This window comes from Mesoplodon bidens (genome assembly GCF_964165515.1).
Source record: "Mesoplodon bidens genome assembly, chromosome: 7".
Classification (NCBI taxonomy): domain Eukaryota; kingdom Metazoa; phylum Chordata; class Mammalia; order Artiodactyla; family Ziphiidae; genus Mesoplodon; species Mesoplodon bidens.
This window is the reverse complement of record NC_138164.1, coordinates 8,705,555-8,722,334: the sequence shown is the minus strand read 5'-3', so window position 1 is coordinate 8,722,334 and position 16,780 is coordinate 8,705,555. Positions and strand designations below refer to the sequence as shown.

Sequence of the window (16,780 nt, the reverse complement as noted above, 5' to 3'; positions counted from 1 at the left end):
TGTGGGGCAGGATGGAGGCCCAGAGCAAGAGAAAGAAGAGACACAACTCAGGATGCAAAACAAAACCCATGGTCTTACCTTCATCTCAGGCTCCGGGGCTGGGAATTCACTGGCTCGGGGGAAGAGCAACAGCACTGCCGTGATGATCAGAGCGCCGAGGAACACGAAAATGACGGAGAACCTGGGAGTGAAAGACAGAGGGTTAAAAGCACTGTTCCGTCTCCTCTCTAATCAGCTAGGCCGGGACTGGCTCTTCCCTGGGCGGATATCCAGTTTCAGTCCATTAACAGGGCCCAGTGTGCTGCCCACACCGCCCAGGGAATTTAGAAATGTTTTCCCCTTCATCCCCAAACCCTTCTTCCCAGACAGGTACCAGCGGGATGCGTTCCTGTTTCTTCCTGGGAACTCCAAATTCCTAAGAGTGGGACTTGGTAGCTTTTATCTTTGCCTCTGCGCGGTCATGATCAGGAAAAAGCGAAGCGGCCCCTCCCGCCAGTGCTGTGTTTTAAACCAGAAAACTTTAGTAAATGATGTAACTTTTTGATTTGTACCTACACTGTCTGGCCAGGGAGTGTGACTCCATGGTGACGTTAGAGTCAGTTTATGGCCTGATTCTTTCTGAAATCAATGCCGGCCCAAGTCACCTACGACTCTTCAGCGTCCCAGGGCCCAGGTCTGGAGTCTTAGGGGCTGGACCCAGTGGCTGCTGTGAATCTCAACAATTAAGAAACACACACACATACAACCCCAAGAAACTCAATAGATTCTCTTTTCATCCCCTGTGTCCCCATCTCCGCAACACTGAGAGCGGACAGATACCCCTCCCCTTCTCCTCCCACCCCTGCTCCCGAGCATAACGCAGTTAGTGTTTATGATGAGGTGAAAATGCAACGCATTCAAACTGCCAGTAATTACAACAATGAGCTTCCGAATTCTAAACGTTTCATGAGCGTCAGCGATTGCACTTCTTTTCTTTTCTTTTTTTTTGCGGTACGCGGGCCTCTCACTGTTGTGGCCTCTCCCGTAGTAGAGCACAGGCTCCGGACGCGCAGGCTCAGCGGCCATGGCTCACAGGCCCAGCCGCTGTGCGGCATGTGGGATCCTCCCGGACCGGGGCACGAACCCGTGTCCCCTGCATTGGCAGGCGGACTCTCAACCACTGCGCCACCAGGGAAGCCCCCGATTGCACTTCTAATTGCTTTTACCTGGGACTCCTGGCTGGAGAGCAGGCCTTACCTAGCTATACCTGAGGCTCTGGATAGCAGCAGGCACAGCAGCAGCACTGACACCCAGAGCAGGGCGAGGATGAACACGCCAGCCCCCACGCCCAGCACGGTGCCAGCCATGCAGGGGGAGGCAGCTGAGAGCTGCAGGCCTGGACCCCCCGGCCCGATGAGCTGTCTGTCCCTGGTGCTGTGGGTACCGCCAGGCTTCCGTGCGCTCCTGGGTTTCCTGGTGGGCGGTCAGACAAACACAGAAAGTCCCAATTCATTCTGGGGAATTTTTGATGATTGCTGCGGTAGGAGGATTCGTCAGTACAGGTCTTTGGGAATGTCAAGTCCCTTAATAGGAAATAAAAATTTAGAACCCAAACCTCTCTTTTTGGTGAGGACTGAGAAGCTGCTTTCTGCTCCATGTGGGTCACTTCAAATTCGGAATCTGAGTTTGTCTTCCCACAACCCACAAGCTGGATTCTCCCTTGATACAAAACCCTAACCGAGGGCTGTAAAAGGTACCAGGACCCGAGAGCTCCAGGGCCCACGAGAAGTCGTAGCTCTCGGGTTAAGCCTGTGGTGCGAGCTGTGACTCAGCAGGCAATCACAAGACAGAAACTCCTAATCCCTGGAGAAGAAGAGCCGTCACTGTTTCTCAACGTTCACTTGTGCTAAGTACCTTACAAATATAGCTCATTCAATCATGGCAATAAGCTTCTGAGGTAGGTATTATATCCACGTTACAGAAGACGTAACTGAGGTACAATGTAATGGGACAGTATTCACAAACCCGGTGGCTTACAACAACAGACAGTTACACTCTCACGGTTCTGGAGGCCACAATTCTGAAATTAATGTGTCAGCCAGGTCACACTTTTTCCCAAAGGCTCTAAGAGAGAATTCTTCCTGCCTCTTCCAGCTCCTGGCGGCCCCAGGTGTTCCTTGGCTTGTGGCTGCATCACTGCAATCTCTGCCTCCGTCTTCCCATGGCCTCCCCTGTGTCTCTGTCTTCTTCTTGTCCCATCTCTTATGGGGACACTTGTCATTGGATTGAGTTCCACTCAAATGATCCATCATGATCTCATCTCAAGATCCTTAACTTAATTGCATCTGCAAAGACCCATTTTCCAAATAAACCTGTCACATTCACAGGTTCCAGGGGTTAAGATGTGGCCATATCTTTCTTGGGGCCACCATTCAACCCACTCCAGGGTAACACCATATAGTACCTCCCCTGATTTTCCCTTTCAGTATCAGAGGCAAGCCTTAAGCAAACAATTTCCTCCTCAGGCTGATGAGTTTCTTTACCCTAATGGCTTAAATACCACAAAAATGATTACCTATGAGAATTTCTGTTATAAAGATATTGGAAAGTAAGTCCTAAGCATGAACTGCTAACCAACAAAACCCCACGTATATTCACTCAACATTTATTTATTTATTTATTTATTTAATTTTTTTGGCCACACGGAGAGGCATGTGGGATCTTAGTTCCCCAACCAGGGATCGAACCCACGCCCCCTGTATTGGAAGCACGGGCTGTTAACCACTGGACTGCCAGGGAAGTCCCAGTCAACATTTATTTTGCACCTACCTTGTAGAGCATTGCTACAAGCTGGGGATCACAAGATAAATAAGACATTTCTTTTGACAGAAGCTTAAGACCTATTGGAGAACACTGTTATGCAGACAACTTTCCATCTGATCAGTAGGAAAAACAAAGTGCAATGGGAATAGAGATGTGAGAAGGGCTTTACAGAGGAGGTGACTTTGCCTGGGCCCATTTGGGAGAGAACCATGGCCAGAGGACAGAGTAAGGGAGAGGTGGGCAGAGAGGCCTGGCAGCAGATGGGCATGGCCCCCTTGCCCATTCTCCCCTCATTAGACACAGGGGTGTCGGGTGTCCTCACTCAATATGCCAAGGGTTTTCCCACCTCTGGGTCCTTGTGCCTGCTGTTTCCACTGCCTGGAATGAACCCCTGACCCCAAAGAAGCCGTCTACCATTTGCAGGGCTGGCTTCTCCTCATCCTTCTGACCCAGCTTTAAACACGGCGTCCGCAGAGAGGTCTTCCCTGACCATCCCAGCTAAAGAAACCCATATTTACTCTAGTTCCTTCAGAGCGCACTTCACAAACTGTAGTTCACATTTTGATTTATTGTTCACAGGTTTACTTTCTGTCTCTCCAGCTAGAATAGTAAACTCCAGTAGGGCAGAGACTTTGTATCTTGCTCACTACAGTCTCGCCGGTTCTTTTCTACAGAGGTTGTAAGTAATAGATATTTGTTGGATGGATACATGAAGCAGTGCTAACAAGCCCACAAAAGTCCAGTGAAGGAGTGATAGGATCGTATCTAATTTTAGAGAAAGATGACTGTGGCTTCTGGTCAATACGCTGGACAGAGCTGACACGGGAATTACCCCACACAACAGCAAACACATAGAAAGGCTTAATAAAATAGAATGAAAAGAATTTAATACACAGCGCAGCTTGAAAGCAATAAAGGGAAATCCTTAAGTGCTATAAACAAAAATGTAACTCAAAGCCTGGACAGTAAGCAGGAGCTGAGCTCAAAGACCTGCAGGGGTCCTGGAACCAGGTGCAAACCTTAGGAGTGAGGCCTCAGACCCAAGACACAGAGAACTAGAACTGAGAACAAGGTATAAAAATGGGCTCTGTAAGGGCTCAGCTGTCTTTGAAACAGGGACTAAAAAATTTGATGCTGACGTGGCTGGAAGAAAGCGGGTCAAGTACCTGAGCCCATGAGTGAAAACAGAACAACCCAAGAGAAATCTGCATCCCAATCTTTCACCACATGAGGGAGAGGGGTTCGGGTCACACTACCACTGAGGTGTGGGAATCCCAAGTAGTAAGAGTAACATGAAAACTACACTAACAATGAGAAGCCCATAAGATCCCAGCAGAGACAAACAGAAACCTCTCTGGAGGGAGGTCAGCATGCAAGGTTCCCACTGGAGTGAGTGTAAAATAGAGGTTTTCAGACATACAAAGACTGGAATGGAGTTCACCCCTCATAGATATACTTCACCAAGAAGGAAAATGAACTAAGAAAGAAGGTGTGAGATGTAAGGAGGAATGGTGAGAAAAATATTAGTAAATACTGACAGTAAAGACTTCTTTAATGATAAGGACTAATTTCTTGATGAGTTAAAAACAAGGAAGAACTAAAATATTTGTCGACAAGTGGAAGGTGAGAAAGGACAGCTCAAAGTTAAATCATTCCATAGTTATTATTTTGCTCTGAAGAGGTGAGAGTTAATGATTTTACCTATAGGCTTTGTTAAGCTAAATATGCATGTTAAAAAAACACACAGGTAAACGCCAGATAACATAAACAGGATGAATAACTTCCATACTAGTAGACTGAGAAAAATAAAGGAAGAAAGCAGAAGGCAGGAGTGGAAAGAAACAAAGGAAAATACAGAATAAGACTGTAAAAATAAGCCCAAATATAACAGTAATCATAGTAAATGTAAGCAGATTACACTTGACTATTAAAAGAGATTCTTATATTAGATTTTTTTTTCCGAACAGCTCTTTATAAAAGCTGAGCAGAAAGCATAATGAGAGAGAGGCTGAAAATAAAGAGAGTGAAAAAGACGTACAAAGCAAATACTACCAAAACAAAAAGAGGGGAAAAGGGGAATTGTTCAATGGATACAGAGTTTCAATTGTGCAAGATGAAAAAGTTATAGAGATCTGTTACACAACGATGTGAATATACTTAACACTGCTGAACACTCAAAAATGGTTAAGGTAGTAAATTTTATATATATGTTTTTTACCACAATTACCATAAAAAAGAAAAAAACAAACAAAACAAAACAAAATACAGTCTGGTAAAGCAATATCAGTATCAAGCAAAACAGAATGTAAAGCTTTGAAAAATATTAATAACGACAGTCACAAAAGGAATAATTTAACAAAAAAATACAACTCAAAACACATGAACCTAAAACAAAGCCACAAAACATACAAAGCCAAAACTGAATCACCGCAATAAATGGAAAAGCCCACAAATTTCGTGCAAGATTTTAATATACCTCTCTCAGAAACTGATAGATCAAGCAGCTAAGAATAAACACTTGACAAAGAGGATATACAAATGGCCAACAAATACGTGAAAAGGTGCCCAACTTCATTAGTCATCAGGAAATTGCAAATGAAAACCAAAATGCAGTACCTCTAGACACCTACCAGAACGGCTAAAATGAAAATGACAGATAACACCAAGTATTGACAAAGATGTGGAGTAACTGGAGCCCTCATACCCTGCTGGTGAGAGTCTACCAGTAGACTACCAGTAGTTGTTACTACTGCTTTGGAGACTCTTTGGTAATATCTCATAAAGCTGAATATACGTGAACCCTAGACCCAGCTCTTCTCTTCCTGGGTGTGTCCCCAACAGACACATACACATAAGTTCACTAAAAGACATGTACAGAAGTTCACCCCAGCCCTATTTGAAATAGTTAAAAACTGAAACAACATGGGCTTCCCTGGTGGCGCAGTGGTTGGGAGTCTGCCTGCCGATGCAGGGGACGCGGGTTCGTGCCCCAGTCCGGGAAGATCCCGCATGCCGCAGAGCGTCTGGGCCCGTAAGCCACGGCCGCTGAGCCAGCGCGTCCAGAGCCTGTGCTCCGCAATGGGAGAGGCCACAGCAGTGAGAGGCCCGCGTACCGCAAAAAAAAAAAAAAAAAAAAAAAACTGAAACAACCTAAATATCCATCAGTCGAATAGATAAAGTGTGGTATTATACATACAATCTCTTCATTCATACAATGGAATAGTAGAAAGCAGCAAAAATGAACAAACTACAACTGTACCCAGCAATGTGGGTGAGTTTCGCAAATATTGAGTGTAAAAAGCTAAAGGCAAAAAGAGTTCATATTGTGTAATTCCACATATATAATGTTTAAAAACAGGTCAAACTAATTTTGGGGTTAGAAGTCAGGAGTGTGGTTACCTTGTAGAAAGTAGTGACTGGAGGGGATCTGAAGGGGGTTCTGGGGTGCTTATGAAATTTTGTTTCTTCATCTGGGTGTTGGTTACATGGCTTTGTTAATTCTGTTAAATTGTACCTATCTGTACACTTCTGATCTGCATATTTTTCGGTATGTGTGTTATACCTTTTTTTTTTCTTTTTCCAAAAAAGTTTACTTCACAGAAAGTCTGAAGAGACATACCAGACAAATGCACTATATGGGCCTTGTTTGGGTCCTGATTCAAACAAACCAACTATACAAAACCTTTTATGAGATGACTGGGGAAATCTGAACAGTATCTGGATACTTGATGATATTAAGGAATTGCTGTTTATTTTTTAAATGAAAAATATTGTTTTTTTAAAAATGTGGGGACTTCCCTGGTGGCGCAGTGGTTGGGAATCCGCCTGCCAATGCAGGGGACACGGGTTCAAGCCCTGGTCCGGGAAAATCCCACATGCCATGGAGCAACTAAGCCCATGCACCATAACTACTGAGCTTGCACTCTAGAGCCTGTGAGCCACAACTACTGAGCCCGCGTATTGCAACGGCTGAGGCCCTCCTGCTGCAACTACTGAAGCCAGTATGCCTAGAGCTCATGCTCCACAACAAGAGAGGCCACCGTAATGAGAAGTCCATGGACCACAACGAAAAGTAGCCTCCGCTCGCTGCAACTGGAGAAAGCCCACGCGCAGCAACGAAGACCCAACGCAGCCAAAAATAAATAAATAAATAAATAAATAAATAATGTGATGGTGTTGTGGTTATATTGCTAAAAGATTATTTCTGATATACAGGTACACACACACACGCACACCAGAGATAAGAGAAATGATGTCTGGGAACTTAATAATTATTCAGGGGAGAGGAGAAGATGGGGGCTAATATGAAACAAGGCTGGTCATGAGTTAACTGTTGAAGTTGGGTGGTGAATACATGAATGTTTGCTATACTATATTCTGTACTTCTGAATATATTTGAAACTTTTGCAATAAAAAATGTGTGTATGAATAAGTATATATGTATAAGTAGGAATAAATCCAACAAAAGATGTGAAGATTTTTATAGCAAAAATTATAAAACTTTATTTGAAGATACATATTTTTAAAAGAGCTGAATAGAGAAATAACCCATGTTCCTGAATGGATGGGATGGTTTAATACTGAAATATCTCAATTTTCCTTAATCTATCAGTTCAATGCAATTCTAACCAAAATCTCAAAGTAATTTTTTGTGCAACTTGAAAACTGATGCTAAATTCATATGGAAAAGCAAAAGCCCAAGAATAGCAAAAACAATTTTGAGAACAGGATGGAAACTTGCCTTTCGTGTTACCAACTGCTGCAAGCCACATTATAAGACCAAGGTAATTAAAACAGTGTGATAGTGGCATAAAGACACGTGAGCCAGTGGAATAAAACGGAGAACCCAGAAGCAGATCCGTGCATTTATGAGAACTTTGCACAAGACAGAGTTGGCTTTATAGTCAGTGGGTAGAGGATTTCATAGATAGTGTTGGGACAAGTGACTATCCAATCAGAAAAGAATAAAACCAGATCTCTACTTTATATCATACACAGAAGCCAATTTTAAATGGAAAGTAATTCATAATAAAACAGCATATGTTTAAATATACAAATGTTCAGGCTGACTACACTAGAATACATAAGGAAGTAACGCACTCAGATGCTCGCACCTAAACTTAGAATCACCATGAATGCAAAAGCTACAAATGCTGGCTGATGCAGGTGTGTTATATGGCAACTCAAATACCACGAACTGGGCTGCCTTCAGGTACCGGGTTTTCTAGAGTGATGAACAACTCTCTTTTTTTAATTTGCGGTACGCGGCCTCTCACTGTTGTGGCCTCTCCCGTTGCAGAGCACAGGCTCCGGACGCGCAGGCTCAGCGGCCATGGCTCACGGGCCCAGCCGCTCCGCGGCATGTGGGATCTTCCCCGGACTGGGGCACGAACCCACGTCCCCTGCATCGGCAGGTGGACTCAACCACTGCGCCACCAGGGAAGCCCGAACAACTCTTGTTAAAAAGTTCCAAACCACAAATAAGTATACTTTCCCCTTGATTTACATTAGAGTTGCATTCCTGGAAATTTTACTATATTAAACTGTGCCCAAAAAATACATTATGTTTATACAAAAAATGGAGTTAGGTTCTAGGCTCATATTATAAATGAGTATCCTGTGAGACCCTCAAAAGTTGTGCAGGAGGAAGGACAATTCTTTACTATGAGGGGCTGTCCAGTGTATTGCAGGACTTCTAGCGTCCCCAGACCTGCTTTGTAAACCCTGTAGTGTCTCCAAAATCACAATAATAACCAGAGTTGCCCTCACGAATTCCAAAATGACCAAAGGGGCATTACCATCCCCTTAAAGAACCATGGTCCTAGATAAATTCTGGCATAAAGAGACATGTAGAAGGGTGTTCATAATAGCAAAACATCTGAAAAAATCTAAATGTCCATCAGTAAGGGAATGGGTATTATATACTCAGAATGAACACTTAAAATGAATGAACTTGAGCTAGGCTTATTGATACGAACGTATCTCAAAAACAATATTGAGTCTAAAAGCAAGTTGCAAAATGAAGCCCACAGTACTATGCTACTTGTATCTTTAAAATTTTAAAAATACCTAAATAGTAATATCCATATAGTCTATGAGCTACACATATACAGTAAACATAAACATGGGCATAAATGATGGAAAGCAATTTCAGAAGAGCGTTTGTCTCTGGGGAGGGAGGAAGGAAAGAGAATGAGCCCTGCTTAGAATCTGCAGGAATTAGGAGGTACTGACCCCAGTGCAGAAGCCGGCACTGGAGGGCTGCCTGCTGGGGGCCCGAGTGGTGTGGTTAACGGACGACAGTCGCTAAGCACTTTCAAATCACAGAAGCACGCAGGAAAAAGGGTGGAAGGGTGTAATCGGGATATACTGATCCCCCTTTTCTGTCAGCGCGTTAACAGATGATGCCACATCGGTGGCATTTTGGTAGCGTGACAATTGATTTTTCCCAGACTTGCATTTTATTTCATTATAAAGGTAGAGGCATTATCCTAATATTTTAAAATTCAAACCTTATTGAAGTGTTTAAAGTAGAAAAAAAGTGTGAAAGTTACCCCCCCGCCCAAATATCTTTGAAGGTTTGGAACAGCTATAAAGGAAAATGAAGAAGAATCCTCCAGAAGGGCAGTTCACTCCTGTAACCCACTGTTTTCTTTTTTCTTTCTTAAAGATTTATTTTTTATTGAGGTAACACTGGTTTACAACATTATATGTTTCATGTGTACAACATTATATTTCCACTTCTATATGCCCTACTGTGTGCTCACCACCAAAAAATTTAGTTTCCATCTGTCACCCTATATTTGATCCCCTTTACCCATTTTGCACCCTCCCCACCTCCCCCTCTGATAATCACTACTCTTTTCTCTGGATCTATGTCTTCTTTATGTTTGGTTTGGTTTGTTCATTTTTGTTTGTTTATTCCACGTATGAGTGAAATCATACGATATTTGTCTTTCTCCATCTGATTTAAGCACTGGTAGGGACTTTGAGGATACAAAAGAAATGCGATGTCACTCCTGCCTTAATAGCCTGTGGTTTGTTAACATCCACAGCACATGAAACAATTAGGAAACACTAAAGAAAGATATGACAATGTGCCAAACATAATTTATAGTTAATTTCCCCCAAAGATAATACTACTACTACATATCTGCAGGAGCACTGTCGTCTTCAGAGCACTTCTTCACTTGTATTATTTGGGGGAAATACTGTTTTGGCTGGAGTTACTGTGGGTTTTCATGGTACAGCTAGAACTAATGCTGGGCCCGGGCATATGGGTAGGAATGGGAAAGGTGAAACAGAAATGGAAGGGGATCCACGGAGAGAAAATAGTTTGAACAAAGAGGGTGAGACAAGATTGGCCACTGAATATCCGGGGAATAACGTGGAGACTGGCCTCAGCCAGAGCAGAGGCAAATAATGGACAATAACATTGTGTAGACCAACTGTTCAGGACCAGTTCTGGGCCTTTAATATTTTGGGGAAAGTGTTTAAAAGCTTGAGATTTGGAGTTAACCTTCTTATACTCCTAGTGATCAAACTGACTTTGGTTAAATTATAAATTAAGAATGGGGCATGACTGAGGAAGCACTCCAAACTTCTTACACCTTCCTGAATGGAGATAACGTTTTAGGTTTTCTCTCTCACAAGAAGGAGCCCTCCCCCAAAACCCAACTCAGTCCTCCCTTAACTGGGAGAAGGTATTAGTCTAATTTTCCCCGCCCTGTCGCAGATTCAAACTGGCGACAGGAAAACAGTGCCCACAGGTCTCATCTTCAGAATTTTCGCCCGCTACCCACCAGTAGTTGGGAGAGAGATTAAGGTTTCGGTCACAAGGTATTTCGAATCAGGCACTGACATTTCACTTTCTTAAGAGCATGAGAAATAAAGCATTCCTGCCTTTTCCGCCCCCAATTCAGCAATTATTGGCCGCCAGGCCTCGGGTCCAGATCGGCGGTGAGGGTAGCCTGAGAGGTCCCTGCACCGCCATCCGCCCACGCCTTCCTCTAGCCTCCTCAGCCCCATCCCCTGCCATTCTCTCCTCTCCGCGGCCACCCCCACTCATCTCACCTCCACCCCACCCCACCCCTCACCAGGCTCCCCATCTCCCGGGTCCCCTACTCACACCTCTCAGTCCGGCCTGTTTCAGCCCACAGGGGATTTGGTCTACTCAGGGCGAATCACAAGTGGGCTTTTATCCAGGCAATTCCGGATTCGCTAATCAGCGCCGCTCTTTCAACGCCCAAATTCCCCCTCATTTGCTTACAACCGCCGCGGCTCCAGGCAACGCGGAGCGTGGTGGGTGGGCACGTCGCCCTCCGTTACGCCCTCCGATTGGTCGGTGCCTGTTGGTCTTGGGACCGGTCTCATGTTCTATTGGATAGAGGCAGTCCTGGCTCCCCACGCTCGCCCCACCCCGTTGTCAATCACAGCGTCCCTAGGTAACCCACGGGATCATTGGTCAGTCTAGCCTGAGGGCGGGTTGTTGGGCGGAAGAGGTGCTTTCCCGGCTTTCCTCGCTGTTACCATGGAGACAGCACAGCAGGTCTGTGAGGCGGAGAGTCAAGGCCATCTCTTCCTCCATTCTAGACCTTAGTGCCTGTTCCGGAGTCTAATGGTCATCACAGTTCCCGACCTACTGGCTCCGGCGGACCGCGGGATTTGGGGTCAAGTCAAATTAGGCCTCAGAGAGGGGGTCAGGCCCAGTCATTAAGGGTCCCTAACAAGCCTCCTGGAGAGAACTGAGTCCGAAGCACCTTGTAATAACATCACATTTTCATTCGTCCTTACCTCGCTTTTTGTATTTGCCATTATTCTTCCGTTAGCCTTACGACGTACACTGCAGCAAGGATCATTCTACTCACGGGAAAGACTGGGGAAGAGGAGCCAGGGTCAAATCAAGTAAATCTGTAGCTACGCCTCCAGGCATCTGGAAATGTTCCATGCTTTTAGCAAACTGCTCTTGCCTAACTGCAAACTAAAACTTGCCATGATTTTGTTCTGAGGCTAGAGCCTGTTAGACCAAAGGATCTGTAAATCAGGCCAAAGGAAATAGGACAGAGGATGCATCCTCCATTGCTGAATCAGGAAAGGTGAACAGACAAAAATCAAAACAAGACCAAATGGGAGAGCTGCAGTATTCAAACCTTTGACTTTACACAAGATTCTGAAACATCATGAAACAAACTATTCAATCCGGGAACACTGAATTTCTGATTTAGGGAATTCAGCTCCTGAATCACAGCTTTATGAGTGAAATGGAAGAAGATGGTTGAATTCCACTGAATGTATGTCTCACATTTATTCTGCTTTCAAGGTTTCATTTACAGTCATGTGTACTAAACAATGATTTCTTATGTGTTTAACAACTTAACCTTACATGGCCCAATGAGGAGTTCTGTGGTTAAGAAAGCCATTATTTTGATTAATTCATTTCATTGGAATTGCATGTTAACTGTAGCTAAGCACTGGTAGGGACTTTGAGGATACAAAAGAAATATGATGTCACTCTTGCCTTAATAGCCTGTGGTTTGTTGACACCAACAGCACATGAAACAATTAGGAAACACTAAAGAAAGGTATGACAATGTACTAAACTTAATTTATAGTTAATTTCCCCCAAAGATAATACTACTACTACATATCTGCAGGAGCACTGTCGTCTTCAGAGCACTTCTTCACTTGTATTATTTGGGGGAAATATTGCTTTGGCTGGAGTTACTGTGGGTCTTCATGGTACAGCTAGAACTAATGCTGGGCCCGGGAATATGGGTAGGAATGGGAAAGGTGAAACAGAAATGGAAGGGGATCCACGGAGAGAAAATAGTTTGAACAAAGAGGGTGAGACAAGATTGGCCACTGAATATCCGGGGAATAACGTGGAGACTGGCCTCAGCCAGAGCAGAGGCAAATAATGGACAATAACATTGTGTAGACCAACTGTTCAGGACCAGTTCTGGGCCTTTAATATTTTGGGGAAAGTGTTTAAAAGCTTGAGATTTGGAGTTAACCTTCTTATACTCCTAGTGATCAAACTGACTTTGGTTAAATTATAAATTAAGAATAGGGTATGACTGAGGAAGCACGGCAAACTTCTTACATCTTCCTGAATGGAGATAACGTTTTAGGTTTTCCCTCTCATAAGAAGGAGCCCTCCCCCAAAACCCAACTCGGTCCTCCCTTAACTGGGAGAAGGTATTAGTTTTCTGATTAAATGTTCATATTCTACCCTCCCATTGAAATTGAGAGAAGTGCTGTTACCATAGCACTCCATCTTTTGCCATCACTTAATCAAAGTTCATTCTGCAGAAGATTGATTACTTGACTATCCAATCTTTCTGTTTTTAAAAATTGTCTTCTGTATACCAAGTGTTATACAGCGTTCCATATCTCTGCTGTATATGTATCTCTCACATTGTACTTGTAGGGTGTACATAGGTGCCATATATGTATGAATATCATTTTCTTTCATTACAATTTTCTTTTCTCCTAAACAAACAAAAAAGTCCAAGCAAAAACAGCAGTAATGGGCTTCCTTGGTGGCGCAGTGGTTGATAGTACGCCTGCCAATGCAGGGGACACGGGTTCGTGCCCCAGTCCGGGAAGATCCCACATGCCGCGGAGCGGCTGGGCCCGTGAGCCATGGCCGCTGAGCCTGCGCGTCTGGAGCCTGTGCTCCGCAACGGGAGAGGCCACAACAGTGAGAGGCCCGTGTACCACAAAACAACAACAACAACAACAACAAAAACAGCAGTAATAACCAATGTCTAATTTCCTCTTTCTCAAATGTGTAAACTCATTTGTTATGCTGCCTGATAGAGGTGGCGTGGCAAAAAGCCGTCATTAGGATTACTGAGTGCAAGGAATGATTTCAAGAGAAGACATAAAGTTTTCTTGTTCCTTTTATAGTTATCAAATTTTTTTCTGCCAAACAGCCCTGAATTTCTTGTATACATTTTCTCATATGTTGTGATTATTTTAGCATTTCTGCAGATCTGAAAATGTACCCCAAATTTAAGTAATTGTTAGTTATTCGCTGAGATTCCAAACCTACCATTGTTCTATTCTGCTGATTGGGAAACTGGGTTAAAGAACCGCGCCGCCCCGCCCCGCACAGTACTATTGTCAGTAGTTGAACCCGAGTTACTGGCCTTCCAGCGTCACCCAGAATCACCACTGTGATGTTTCAGATCATAATATTTACCTATTGCCGTAGGTCAGGGGTCAGCAAACTATGGCCAGTGGGCCTAAACTGGCCTGCCGTCTATTTTTTGTATGACCTGCAAGCTAAGAATGATTTTTACATTTTTAAATGGTTGGAAAAAATCAAAAGAAGAAAAATGCGAAAAATATGAAATTCAAATCTCAGTGTCCATTAAGTGAAGTTTTACTGGAGCACAGACATATTCATATGTTTACATGTTGTATATGGCTGCTTTCATTTTACAACAGCAGAGCTGAGTAGTTAATACAGAGGCTGTATGGCTCATAAGCCTAAAATATTTACTACTGGGTCCTTAGAACGTGTTTTGATCCTTACCATCTTAGAGGTCTCTAATGAATCAGTTTTCATGGAATGTTGGAACTGAAATAGACTTTCGAAATCAGGTAGTGTTAATTTAAAAAAAAAAAAAATCTTACCTTGATAGAGATAAGTTGCTTCTTCTTAAAAATCACATAGTCAGGGGGGTGCCCTGGCTCCCCTGCCCCATGGCCCCAAAGCCCTGCCTCTGCCCACCTCCAGCAACCTCAGGCTGTGTGGGGGGCCAGAAGCAGGGCCACTAGGGTGGCTGCCCCTGCTTTTCAGCCCTGGAGTGAAGGCAAACTTCCTGCCCCCTTGCTCGGGCCCAGAACTTCTTGCCTGGCTTTTCTTTGTGCCCAGGATAGAACCTGGGGCGCGGTGGAGGGCTGATGGCCCAGGTGGGCCCTGGGTTTGAGGCTCTGCTCCTGTGTCAGGATTCTCTCCCCTTCCTGGCCTTGCTCTTGACCACTGCCCCGAATATGCACAGGCCCCAGCCGTGGAGCCCTGCAGTGTATGTGTGGTAACACCATGTCTGTGCCCCTGCTCACCGATGCTGCCACTGTGTCTGGAGCTGAGCGGGAAACGGCTGCGGTTATCTTTTTACATGGCCTTGGAGACACAGGGCACAGCTGGGCTGACGCCCTCTCTACTATCCGGCTCCCTCACATCAAGTACATCTGTCCCCATGCGCCTCGGATCCCTGTGACACTCAACATGAAGATGGTGATGCCCTCCTGGTTTGACCTGATGGGGCTGAGTCCTGATGCCCCAGAGGACGAGGCTGGCATTAAGAAGGCAGCAGAGAACATCAAGGCCTTGATTGAGCATGAGATGAAGAATGGGATCCCTGCCAATCGGATCGTCCTGGGAGGCTTTTCACAGGGTGGAGCCCTGTCCCTCTACACAGCCCTCACCTGCCCCCACCCTCTGGCTGGCATTGTGGCATTGAGCTGTTGGCTGCCTCTGCACCGGGCCTTCCCCCAGGCAGCCAACGGCAGTGCCAAGGACCTGACCATCCTTCAGTGTCACGGGGAGCTGGACCCCATGGTTCCCGTACGGTTTGGGGCCCTGACAGCCGAGAAGCTCCGGTCCGTTGTCACACCCGCCAGGGTCCAGTTCAAGACTTACCCCGGGGTCATGCACAGCTCCTGTCCTCAGGAGATGGCAGCTGTGAAGGAGTTTCTTGAGAAGCTGCTGCCTCCTGTCTAACTACAACTGCTGGCCCCCAGCGCGGGCCCCCAGCTCACGGGGGACTTGGCACGCGCGGCACCATCTTGGATCTGAGCCGGTCGAGCCCCTTTCTCACCCTCCTGGACCCTTTCTTTTCCCACAGGCCTCTGGGGCAGGCAGGCCAAGGCCTGGCTGGGCCTCCCTTCCTGACTTCAGCCACCTGGCTGTCTGCCGCAGGGGGTGGGCTGCTTTCTTATCCCATTTCCCTGGAGGGGGGGCCACCCTGGCAGCAGTATTGGAGGGGCTGTAGGCAGCGGGAGAAAGGGGCCCAGCCGCTGACCCACTCATTCAGGACCTCACTCACTAGCCCCACTTTGGGCCCCTCCTCTGACCTCAGGGTTTGGCCCCTGGGGCCCTCCCAGGCCCCACCTCCCACCCTCTCCCGCCAGCTGATTCTGCCCAGATAATCGTGTCTCTCCTGCCTCCACTCCAGCTGCTTCTCAATCATGAATGTGTCCGTGGCCCGGGCCCCCTTGCTGCTGTGGGCTCCCTGCCCCTACGCAGGAGTGTGGGTGACGGGGCGGAGTCCTTCGAGGGGGCCTCCCCTCAGCCATTCTGACTTGGGGGCTGGGCCCTGCCTCCCCATTACCCTCTGCCCCCGCGGGCCTGGAGCCTGCAGGGCTGGACTGAGGCTCAAGGTCTCCCCCAGCTGCCTCACCCCACGTTGGTCCCCACTCTAAGGCTGGGGGGAGGTGGGGAGGAGTTGTGTCTCGTCTTCTGTCTCCATGTAGTTTTGGGTGTTTTTCTTGTTGTGTCTGGATTCCGATAAAATTAAAGAAATTGCTTCAAAAAAAAAAAAATCACATAGTCAGGGTCTTCCCTGGTGGCGCAGTGGTTAAGAATCCGCCTGCCAACGCAGGAGTCACGGGTTCGAGCCCTGGTCCAGAAAGAGCCCACATGCCACGGAGCAACTAAGCCCATGCGCCACAGCTACTGAGACTGCGCTCTAGAGCCCACAAGCCACAACTACTGAAGTCCGTGTGCCTAGAGCCCATGCTCTTTAACAAGAGAAGCCACCGCAATGAGAAACCCTCACACCGCAATGAAGAGTAGCCCCCGCTCGCCGCGACTAGAGAAAGCTCCGCACAGCAACGAAGACCCAACGCAGCCAAAAATAAATAAATAAAATTTTTTTTTTTAAATCACATAGTCAGTGGACAAAACTGGTACTAGAACCGTGGTTCCACTGGTCTAAGTGTTTTTTTTTTCATTCAAGTGTCTTTT

The 16,780-nt window shown here is 45.8% G+C and overlaps 2 protein-coding genes across 3 annotated transcripts in view; one reads left to right on the top strand and one right to left on the bottom strand.

Moving 5' to 3' along the window:
- TMEM218 (transmembrane protein 218) overlaps positions 1–11,026 on the bottom strand; it is a 28,834-nt gene extending 17,808 nt beyond the window's left edge. The window contains exons 1-3 of one of the 2 annotated variants that reach the window (XM_081240833.1): positions 10,931–11,026; positions 1,237–1,452; positions 79–181 (exon numbers count right to left, since the gene is read on the bottom strand). In XM_081240833.1, coding sequence (XP_081096959.1) covers positions 79–181; positions 1,237–1,346 — 213 coding nt within the window. In that variant the 5' untranslated portion in view covers positions 1,347–1,452; positions 10,931–11,026. The remainder of the gene's footprint in view (positions 1–78; positions 182–1,236; positions 1,453–10,930) is intronic. The other variant, XM_081240832.1, reaches the window with a different exon arrangement.
- Positions 11,027–14,816: 3,790 nt separating this feature from the next.
- On the top strand, positions 14,817–16,356 carry LOC308620237 (acyl-protein thioesterase 2). The gene has a single exon (XM_081239614.1). It carries the CDS (start codon positions 14,840–14,842, stop codon positions 15,533–15,535), a length of 696 nt encoding a protein of 231 aa, XP_081095740.1. The 5' UTR covers positions 14,817–14,839; the 3' UTR covers positions 15,536–16,356.
- Positions 16,357–16,780: the final 424 nt, after the last annotated feature.

Bases quoted from the DNA above. Each gene is read 5' to 3' on its own strand.
- LOC308620237 (XM_081239614.1), top strand. From the start codon at position 14,840: ATGTGTGGTAACACCATGTCTGTGCCCCTGCTCACCGATGCTGCCACT.